Genomic DNA, 11,386 nt, shown 5'->3' with positions numbered 1-11,386 from the left:
TGTAATCATGGAAGCATAGTAAACATCAACAACAACACGATGCATTGACAGTTAATAGTAAAATTACAGTATGGTACTACACACGAGGAGTTTCTACTCCTGTTCGCTAGGTGGCGATAATTTAATAGATTAGTCGCGACTAGACCGGATATTTGAACAAAAGAAGAGAGACCTGTTGCTTGGGCTGCAGAGACACGACCTAGACGTAGACGAGTCAGTGGCCTTTTCCTGTGGAGGAAGACTGCTCTCCACCTGTCGGGGGACAGGACAGCAACTGGTCCACACGACAGGTAAAAAATGCGATTTTCTCAACGCCAACGTTGTCAGTTTGCCTCTTGACGTCCAGTGTCCACAAGATGACACCAAGCATTGCTTTATCCATCTTAAGTCAGGCAGGTTAGCAACGTAGCATGCTAAACTGACACGCCGTGATGTTGCTGGCATTAATACCTGCCATTGCAAAATCATCATATGGATCGTTTATAGGATCGACATGACAAAAACACTCATTGATTGCTCATTTCTGCAAGATTAGTCACGATATAAGGTGGGTGAACGTGTGGTGACTGTTAGCTCCGGGGCAATTGATGAACTTTAACCTCCGGGGTTGCTCATGTTTCTACATGCTATCTTTGACGCTTTCATTTTTACGACTTTTTGCTTATGGCGAAACTTTTCTTTCTTATTTTTTATAATCACAAACTGTCACGACTCGAAATACTATAAGTAAGCAAGGGCGTGTTCATAAGTGAGCCAAGATATTATGGGGGAGGAGCTGCTTCAGGTGAATATAAATTGTAAACTGCATAAATTATGCACATTAATTAATGCACGGAGTTTTACTTGATCACGGTTGGTCTCAACTATATAGGTTAATTCCTTCTTTCACGACTTTGTATAAACATATTGCAGCAGCATAGTACCTCATATTTGTCAATGCATGTCTATTGAAATGTTAGATAATGGGTGATATATCACTGGGTCATTCCCACTCACGTCGCTGCCTTATCGCAATTTCCAACTCATTTTCAGAAAAAAAAAAAAAAAAAAACATACTATGTAAATGTACAACACGTATGTCAATTATTCTCTATGGGTGTGACAATATTGCAACAATAATTATTATCTCAAATTCTCAATAAGTTATTGATATGATCGCGCCAAGAATAAATATTTCGTTTTAAAAAGGTGTCACTGTTTAATAAAGGAATTATCACGTTTCTACCCAGATTTTCCACTACTAAAATGATGTTAATAAAGACACTCATTTGTTTACAGTGGTATGAAAAAGTATCTGAACATTTTGGAATTTCTCACATTTCTGCATAAAATCACCATCAAATGTGATCTGATCTTTGTCAAAATCATAAAGATGTAAAAACAATGTCTACTAAGCCTGTCGCGATATGCAATAATTCCATTTATCGCTTGGTAAATTAAAATGAAGGCGGTAATTTTCCCGCTCCGATTTATCGCCTCACGTGCACGTGGTGCGGCAGACGTGCTATTAAAAATTCGGTGTCCTTGTTACCAACTATGCAATATGCTGCGACGCGGACTCAGGGTTCGAATACACCGGACACGAGGTGGAAAGTCACAAAGTGATTTATGATGCAGCAGATCATTATTATGAGGACAGCATTCAAAAGGAAGCTGCAAGGTGTCCTATTATGTGTGTTTTTCTGGCAATGATCTCCCACACGACGTGCTGACAACTTTGTTTTTATTAACACACAGCGCTAAGCGCTAACGACACTTCCTCAATCTGTGGCTCTCGATAGACTGTCTCTTTCTCACTCCCGCATTATATGAACAAAACAACATCACTGTAGCGTGCACTTCAGTGTGCCTCGGAAAACATCCAATCAGAATATTACACATGGAACGCCATAGCAGAAGATATGAGGATGGCCGGGGAGTTTTTATGCAAGTTTTGTAATCTAAAACAGTAATTAAACAAACTCATGGTTAAACGCAAAAAAAAAATGGGGGATAAAATGTTCAGTCAAATCAAGTCCACCTCTCTCTCTCTCTTTGCTTCTCTGATGAGTACAGACTCCGTGTGTTTGTCTTCGTTTGAATGCCACATCATGACGGGACGGAGTTGGCCCCGCGGCCGTGCGCAGCCGGTATGTTTTGTCTATTTTTGACGTACCGCGGGGAATCCAGTCAACACAGAGCCGTGCCGGACCCGGAACGAAGATGCATCTTCGTGCTGAAAACTTTGTTTTTTATTAACACACGGTGCTAACAACACTTCCTCAACCTGTGGCTTTCGGCAGGCTGTGTCTGTGTCTCTTACTGTCGCGTCACATGAAGAAAACAACATCACCGTTGCGTGCGCTTCAGGGTGCCTTGGAAAACATCCAATCAGAATATTAAACATGGAATGCCATAGCAGAAGCTATCAAGGGGAAAGTTTTCATTTTGCCTAAATGCTTAAGTTATTAAGTGCATTTTTTTTTTCTTGAAAAAGACATTTTATTTATTCTGTGTTTATCTGCGGTACTAATATTGTTGTCTTTTACTTAAAGGAGGCATGGTCTATTGTTTTTAGTTATGATTTCTTAAAAAGTATTTTTAATTTAAGAGTAAACGTTTATTGCGTTTAAATGGGTGTACTTGATCTATTAATATATATTGTATTCTCACTGTGTTATTGTAAATTGTAATTTTTAAAAATTTTTGGGGAGGGGGTGCAATATGAGATAAATTATCGCCTACTAAAATTTGTTATCGCGACAGGCCTAGTGTCTACTTTAACAAAAAACCACCCAAACATTTATAGGTTTTCATATTTTACTGAAGATAGCAAGCAAACATGACAGAAGAGGGAAAAATAAGGAAGTGAACCCTCTGCCTAAGGAGACTTAAGACTTAAAGAGCAATTGAAACCAATTTTACTAAACAATTTGAGTCAGGTGTGTGCCCAAGCACTGATCAGTTTTTTTATAGCTGTCCTGCCCACTATAAAACACACACCGTGACAACGGGTAAGAATTGTCTTGATGAGAAGCATTGTCCGATGTGCGTCACGGCTCGGTCATAAGAGCAGTCTGAAGACCTGCGATCAAGGATTGTTGATTTGTATAAAGCTGGGAAAGGAAACAAAACCATCTCTAAAAGTCTGGATGTGCATCAACGGACAGTCAGAGAAGTTGTCTACAAATGGAGAAAGTTTGGCACTGTTGCTTCTCTCCCAAGGAATGGCCATCCACCAAAGATGACGCCAAGAGTTCAGCGCAGAATACTCAGAGGTAAAAAAGAACCCTATAGTGTCGGCTAAGACTTACAGAAATCACTGGCACAGCCCAGTATCTCTGTGCACACATCAACTATATGTAAAACTATGGCCAAGAATCGTGTTTGTGGGATGACTCCACGGAGGAAGCCACTGCTGTCTAAAAAAACATTGTTGCTTGTTTAATGTTCGTGAAAAGGCACTTGGACACTCCACAGAAGTTTTGGCAAAATATTTTGTGGACTGATGAAACCAAAGTTGAATTTTTTGGGAGTAACACACAACGTCATGTGTGGAAAAATGGAAAAGCTCACAAACATCAGCACCTCATCCCCACCGTGAAGCATGGTGGAGGGAGCATCATATCAGATATAAGGTGTGATTGTTCATTTACTTATTTTTCCCCCTCCTCTCATTGTTTGCATACTATCGTAGTTAAAATATGAAAACCTATAAACTTTAGGTGGTTTTAGTTAAAGTAGACACTGTTATTTCATCTGTGTGATTTTGACACTGATCAGATCACATTTGGTGGTGATTTTATTCAGAAATGTAAGAAATTCCAAAAGGTTCAGATACTTTTTCATAACACTGTACATGTCTGTTACAATTTTATAGAGTTGCTGTATTTATTTATTGAAATGTTGAACTGAAATATTCTCATTGTCTGTGAGAAAGGCAATAGTTTTTTTTAAAGATTGTCCAAAATGGCGCAACTTCCCCCAGCCCACTCTTCTTTTCCATTTAGTAATTGCTTGTTGTTCCGTTTGATAGTTGTATCGTAGATTGATTTTCTGATTGACAATTGTTGTATCGCCATATTATGAGCCTCCTATCGCAAAATCTTATTGTGAGGAGCCCAGAAGTTTCCACCCCTATTATTGTCCATTCTCTACCTCATGGCAAAGCGGTCAGCTAAGTTGTGTAGTAAGTCTTATTGGCAGGCTGTTGAGGTTAAACCGTTGAACTTCCTGGCAGACGACAGAAGGAAACATCAAGAATTAGATACAGACCTGTGCACTAAAAACATTCACCAATCCACAACTTTTAATACAGCCGCACATATTATAGAGATCCATTTCAAAAACTGCTGTGGTGGTTTATGATGCAAGTTTACTCAGTTCAGGAGCTTATCAGATACAAACCCGTAGGTTTTTTTTGTGTGTGTGTGGAGGGCGGGGGTTGGCCCTCATGACTTTCTGCACGCATAGTGTGGCTGCAAACCTACATTGATTCAGCGACACACCTACTGTACTGACAATCCCAAATTTATTGCAACACCAATATGCTTGCTTAGAGCTGGTTATTGCCACTCCCATCAGAAGTTTACTTTTAAAATAAACATAAAGTGAATTGCGTATTTTTTATGTAGGAATTTAGGCTGTGGAACAGATCAATGCCATTCCCATTCATTTCAACTGGGAAAGTTTGAATGAGATGCAAGTGGTTTGAGTAATATGTTGTCATGGAATGAATTACGTTTGTTAGTCAAGACACAACTATTTAAATATTAGTGGGTATTGAAGGTGTATGATTTCTGTTGTTGTGAAAGCTTATGATTAGAGCTAGGCGACTTTAAAGGTTTCCACAGATAAAGACTTGTAGTTCTTAAAAGATAAACATTATGAATTAAAATAGTTTGATATGAAAACACCTCTTGATGTTTTCGATTTTATACAATTTGTAAAATTAGTTCAACCAGTAGTTCGCCATTGCTGTCGATGTCGCAGGGAGGTGAAGTCACATGGTTAAGCTGCCGGGCTTCCAGAGTATGACTCTAGCGACATAAACATGTAATCTGTTCAACCCTTTCAATTGGAACCCAGGAGGAACATTAATAAGCACGACAGCACTGTCAATATTTCACAAAACTTGCAGCAAAGGCAAAATGAACAGGAAAGACGGGATGAGACGGGAAGAGAGTAGGAAAAAAAAAAACTGTGTTCTACACCATCACCCAGAGCTTCTATTCCATGCAAAAACATTGTGCCCTCCGTAGGTCAAAACATGTACTACATGGTACAGACTTTGAATAAATGGCAATGTTTTAATGTTTCTAAGAACATATTTTAGTAAAATACAACAATCGTGGCTTATTAGAACCTACAAGTCTTGAAGTCTGAGGTTCCCTTTAAGATTGAAGATACAGTAGAAAAACTTGATAGCTTGATAGACTAGCTCTTTGATGGCAGAGATATTTTAAAGCTCCACGCATCATCTTGTGTCCTTTTTTTTTTTTTTTTTGTAACCCTTGCCATCGCCCAATGACGTTGTCCTAACTCTATACGCCTGCAAACAAGGCATCCCAAAGGCCCGAGTCCGGGTGCACCTCCCTAATCTCCGTCCATGAGTTTGGCACATTTTGAACGGTCCCCTCAAAAAGAGTCCGATGTTGATGGTTTCTAAGGGTGTTTATTACCGTGGCATTTGCACTCGAAGGAAGCCTTCAGCTTTCTCAAAACACCTTATAATCAGATGCGCCTCATTTATGGATCAAATCTTGGTTACTCATGGCATGACATTCCCTTTGGCGCAAGTCCATCTGGTGGATGCATAACGTAACGTGAACCCCAACTACTACTACTACTACTATTACTGTGCCTTAAAATATGGTGCACCCTACACATGAAAACAGTTTTAAAATAGGCCATTCATTGTAGGTTCGCCTTATACTCCAGTGCGCCCTATGCGCAGAGAATATGGTTACATTCTAAGTAAAAGCAAGTCTAAAGCGAAACATACAACAAAGAAATTTACACATATTATGGACTAAAATACATTTAGTTTTTTTATGCCTGCTAGCTTAATGCTAATACACAATATACAAACAGTATGAAAATTAGCAGTTAAAAAAAAAACCCATAAAAACCAAGTTTTAAAAAATGATAAAACAAATTGAGATCTGGAAATCTTGGCCGAATTGCCAAGCCCTAGATCACCTGACTATCACCTGGCAATTTTATTGGCTGTAAACATTTGTGCTACACCATTCACTTGACCATTTGGAATTACGTGAGTCTGCAACTACTCAAAGTGAATACAGTGGTACCTCGAGATATGAAAGCTTCAGTACATGAAAAATTCATTTTACTAAAAACATTCAAATCTTTGAATGTAAAATAAAAGAATATAACTGAAAGGTACAAACAGCGAGATGAAATAACAAGCAATGGCTGTCAAAGTTAGCTCGTCTTTTCGCACTCCTTGTTTGCTATGAGCTTGAGTAGTCATGTGATAACGTCTGTAGAATGTGCCTAAATAAATTATTTACACTTAAACACCACGAGGGGACGACAAAACATTACAAATAAAGGCAGGCAATCGGAGGACAAGGGAGCAAATTTAATGTAGTGTTTCCATAGCGCTTGGAACGAAATAGGCGATTAACATGTATCACGTGATTCAATATATGGAAAAAATCATGATGCGACAGCCACTCCAGAACGAATTCCTTTCGTATCTTGAAGTACTGCTGTAGATATGGAAAATGTATCTTAGTCTGAAAACATGGTTTTGTTTGTGTTAGGTGTTTTTCGAGGAGAGCAGTCCTGATGTGATGGTCAAGGAGCGCTGAGTCTGCCTCATCACCATGGACTCACCATCAACCCAGACTCCCCAACCGTCTTCCTCTTTGACAAGAGGTGGTCACCCCTTGCTTTCCAGCGGCCCCCTCGGCACCATACTGGGGCCTCAAGGAAAGCATTACTTCTGCGGCTCAGTTGCAGCTTTAGCCAACATCATGGTGACCTTCCCCATCCACAAGGTTCTCTTCAGGCAGCAACTGCACGGGGTGCTTGCGGTGGAGGCGGTGCGGCAGCTCCAGAGAGACGGACTCAGGAATCTTTACAGGGGGCTGCTCCCCCCGTTGCTCCAGAAGACCACTACTGTGGCCATCATGTTTGGCTTGTACCAGGACTTCTCCCGCGTTCTTCTGGACCAGGCCGAGGGCAGCGGCGTGCCGGAGCTGGCTACGCGAAGCTTCGCCGCAGCGCTGGCCGGAACGGCGGAGGCCTTCCTTGCACCCTTCGAACGCGTGCAGACACTCCTTCAGGACCACCGACACCACGGACGTTTTAACAACACGGCCCACACCTTCAGGACTCTTCTGTCAGAATACGGCGTCAGGGAGTGCTACCGCGGCCTGGTGCCCATTTTGCTTCGTAACGGCCCCAGCAATGTTCTCTTCTTCGGGCTGCGAGGACCCATAAAGGAACGGCTCCCCGAAGCCACTACTCGGGCAGGTCACCTGGTTAACGATTTTGTGTGCGGGGGCGTTCTGGGGGCGGCGCTAGGCATCATGTTCTATCCGTTAAACGTCATCAAGTCTCGGGCCCAGTCGCAGGTGGGCGGAGCTTTCCAGCCCTGCAGCCAAGTGCTGCTTACGGTGTGGCGGGAGCGAGGCGGGAGCGTGGCCCTGCTTTTTCGGGGTGCACATCTCAACTACCACCGCTCACTCCTCTCTTGGGGAATCATCAACGCCACCTACGAGCTGCTGCTGAAGCTCGTATGAGAGGGAGGGAGAGAAAATGCATGGCTGAAAGCGTATGAACAAATTAAGATGTGTTGTCATCTAGTGTTTCCAGAGATGACGTTGCACTTCCACTGGGGGAGCAAAAGTCTGCGTGCCCACCCGCATGACTTTGTGTAACTGTCACATTTTTCAGCTGTACACAAGGGTCCAATGGGAGAAAAAAAATCTTGTTCTCCTCTTGGAGCAAAACTTCCAGCCCAGCACCTTTTTTGTTTACAGTGTCAAGCAAAAATTATACAAGTTTTGTGTGTGCTGTGTGTTTTGTGGGACATTCGTGTCATTTGTTTGCTAACCCGTGTCGCCAAAAACATTCAACTGTTTGGAAAGTGAGAAAGATTGTTCCTTAATTTATTTCTTCTGATAAGTTAATTTGGCCATGTTCAACTTTAATTGTCACAACTATGTTAAAAGGGGAGTTTGCTAAAATAAAAATAAAAGTCATTATGACTTGGCATATATTATCTGTGTGGGGGGGGGGGGGATCAGCCATCTCTTGCCTTGGTACTAGGGATGTCTCGATCCGATCACGTGATCGGAAATCGGCCGATTTCAGAGGATCGAAATTGTTGGAAAAGTATTGGGTTTTTAATCAAAGAAATATATTTGATTTTCTGCTTCATACCCGTACAGCGCCACGGCCTCTCACCCACCCTCCTGCCACCAAACTGTCCAATGCAGCTTAGTTTGGTACTTCAAGTTAACGATAATTGACAAGTTTGTAGCTTTGATCTTGCCAGAGTAGCTTGGGTAGCTCTACAATCAAAGGCACAAATGTGTTAATCATCGTTAAACTTGCAGCCCAGTCATAAATGTAGTGTTGCAACTCAGCACAACTCATTTGGTAAGTGAGAGGCTGTTCTGGGCAGCGCGAGTGTAATTGAGTGGACTCACTCAATGAAGCATTGAAGACAGGAATTTTACATTATTCAGGCAGCACGATGGGACAGTGGTTAGTAGAGGTGGGAATCTTTGAGCACCTAACGATTCCATTACTGTTACGACTCAGAGATTCCAATTCGATTATAAATCTATTATTGATGCCCCCCTCCCCCCATTTTTTTTTTTTTTTTATGTTTTGTATATTTGTTCCAAAATTGTTCAAAAATCCTCTCAGGCCAAATAAACCAAACTACTATTTTAGTATCAAGTTACCGGTTAAAAACAGTAAATAAAAATACTCAACTCCCCATTCTGTATCAGCATCTTTAAACTACATTCAATTAATTTAATGTTGTGAATTAACCATTAAAGTTGTTAGAATTGTGCCCGTTATTGCATAATTTCCCTCATTAAAACTGTTTCATCATTTAAAGATAGATTCAAGTCAAGATTTTGCCGATTTAGGGGTATTTTAGATAAAAAGTAATTAGGTTCTCTACAACAGAGCCTTCTAGAGAAGTCTACTGCTTTAAGATGGCGCCTGTTTACTAGCGCGGGAAAGTCTGTCATTTCACATCTAGTCTAGATATATGTGATATCTATCGTAGCCGTATGTTGCCGTATGTTTGTAGCAACTAGCAACTGGACGCTGTTTGTAGCTGCTGACGGCCGCAGTCAGGTATTATTAGCTGCACATGATATTTACTCTCGGTCCATTCCTCATTGCGTCCCGAAGACCGCGCTGACTGCGTTTTATTTCAGTTTACCTGGTATAATTCAATAATCGGTATTTGGATGTTTGTGAATCGTTCTCGAATCTTCCACGGCCTAATCGTGAATAATCTAAGAATCGGAAATTTTGCACGCCTCTAGTGGTTAGCACGTCCACCTTACAGTTCTGGGATTGCGGGTTCAAACCTGGCTCTGGTCCTGTGTGGAGTTTGCATGTCCTTCCCATGCTTCCATGGGGTGTTCGCCAGGTTCCTGCCACATCCCCCAAAAATGTGCATAGTATGGTGATTGAACACTCCAAATTAGGTGCAAGTGTGTGTGTGACTGGTTGTGTGTCTATATGTGCCCTGCGACTAGCTGGCAATCTGTTTAGGTTTAGGGTGCACCTGGAGTTAGCTGTGATAGGCGCCAGCGACCCTCGTAAGGATAAGCGGTTCAGAAGAGAGAATGTTATGGAGAGTGATTAAAAGTATGGCGTTACGCGTGATGCAATGAAAAATGTGGGTGCGCCTACATTGGTTGGGCGCACTGTGTAGCCAATGCAAAAAGTATGTGTGGAGCCTTGGCAATCTATGTCGCAATGTTATTTTTTCCCAATATCGTTCAGGCCTAATTTTTTTTTTTTTTTTTTTTTTACTTTTTAAGGGCTAATAAGTAAAAAAATAATCCAGAAATACAATTGCATTGCCAAAAGAAACAAAAATGTAGATGTTTTATACTCTGCAACACTCCCGGAAAAAGCGGAAGATAAAGTACTATAAAAAGTACAGTACAGTAATATGTTTGGAAGTTTTGTTCTATTTTTAAAAAATCGGTATCACATCAGGAATCAGTGTCGAAAGATTCTTAAAATCATGTCACTGACTCCGGTGAAAAAATACGCGATCGGGACATCCCTACTTGGTACCCCCAGAAGTACTTTAACTCTGTGGCTGCCATTGACTGTAATAAACATCCACCTCTCCAAGTGAAAATGGTTTGGACATCTATTGCGTGAATGAGTATTATGTATGAGTACTACCACAGCACATACTCTGGTAATACTTCAAGTACAAAGGGTGGCAGTGAATTAAGGGTCTATAGAAGCTTAGTTGTGTTGGAAATGCACGTTTACTGCTTCACCCCAACCTTTGGAAACTATGTTGCGTTGGGTTATTCCGAGCGCCACTCATATCAAGTGGCAATCATACCATTGTTCTGTTCCTGTCGCATCAACGTCGTGCTTCAGCCAAATGGAAGTGGTTGTAAGACCTCTAAAACAGCATCACGAAATCATACCGACTCATTCACACGTGTATTTTAAGTTCAGCGCTGAAAATTATGCCTTCTGTCAAGTTTGGTTTTCTTGGATTTGTAGTGAATAGGGGGTAGTTGTATATTAAATAAGGGGCACAAGATGGTGCTAGAGATGGCTGGGTTTCTTCACAGATCATATTTTTCCACGTACTACTTCCCATTAATAATGACTGTTAGGATACATTTTTACACAAAAATATTAATTGCCAACTCCCCTTTTTTGTCAGTACTTTTAATTTGCTTTTTTTTTTTTTTTTTTTTTTTTTTATGTCAAGGCCATACACAAACCCTCAACCATGATAATGATCATGGACTACTGATGCTGTATTTATATAAGAGAAGTATTCAATATAATAAGGTCTGAAAATTGCTCTCTGTTCCTTTTATTTTTTAATATATATAGATCATTTTCACAGGCATCTTCTGGAGCTCTGCACTCACTCTCAAACATGTCCCTCCTTATGCCACGCTTGCGCTCCTCCACTGTCCGTAACGTCTGTTGACATAATGGGCTCACATTTCACACTCGAGTAGCCTCAGCCAGTCAGCACACAGCCGTCCCTGACAGCCTGGAGAGGCGTACAGAACCATAATGGCGGCAAAGGGAAATGTTCAGTGGCACAAAAAGCTCAAGCTGCCATGTAAATGGACCACTTGGCCTATTTCTTTTCTGCTTTTCATTTGCAACAGTCTACTAAGTGTTGCCT

The 11,386-nt window shown here is 41.1% G+C and overlaps 1 protein-coding gene across 2 annotated transcripts; it reads left to right on the top strand.

The window, feature by feature from the left end:
• Positions 1-161: 161 nt before the first annotated feature.
• Positions 162-10,954, top strand: slc25a51b (solute carrier family 25 member 51b). Of its 2 annotated transcripts, XM_057850116.1 has the most exons (3): positions 207-290; positions 2,056-2,129; positions 6,768-10,954. In XM_057850116.1, exon 3 carries the CDS (start codon positions 6,831-6,833, stop codon positions 7,749-7,751), a length of 921 nt encoding a protein of 306 aa, XP_057706099.1. In that variant the 5' UTR covers positions 207-290; positions 2,056-2,129; positions 6,768-6,830; the 3' UTR covers positions 7,752-10,954. The 2 variants fall into 2 exon arrangements, with proteins under 2 accessions (XP_057706098.1, XP_057706099.1); XM_057850115.1 differs by lacking the exon at positions 2,056-2,129 and having other exon boundaries at positions 162-290.
• Positions 10,955-11,386: the final 432 nt, after the last annotated feature.

Source organism: Corythoichthys intestinalis, chromosome 11, assembly GCF_030265065.1.
Source record: "Corythoichthys intestinalis isolate RoL2023-P3 chromosome 11, ASM3026506v1, whole genome shotgun sequence".
NCBI lineage: Eukaryota > Metazoa > Chordata > Actinopteri > Syngnathiformes > Syngnathidae > Corythoichthys > Corythoichthys intestinalis.
Note: the sequence above shows the minus strand (reverse complement) of the source record. Positions and strands in the feature narration are given on the sequence as shown.

What these genes read in the sequence shown, in the direction of transcription:
- slc25a51b (XM_057850115.1), top strand. Translation starts at nt 6,831, where the DNA reads ATGGACTCACCATCAACCCAGACTCCCCAACCGTCTTCCTCTTTGACA.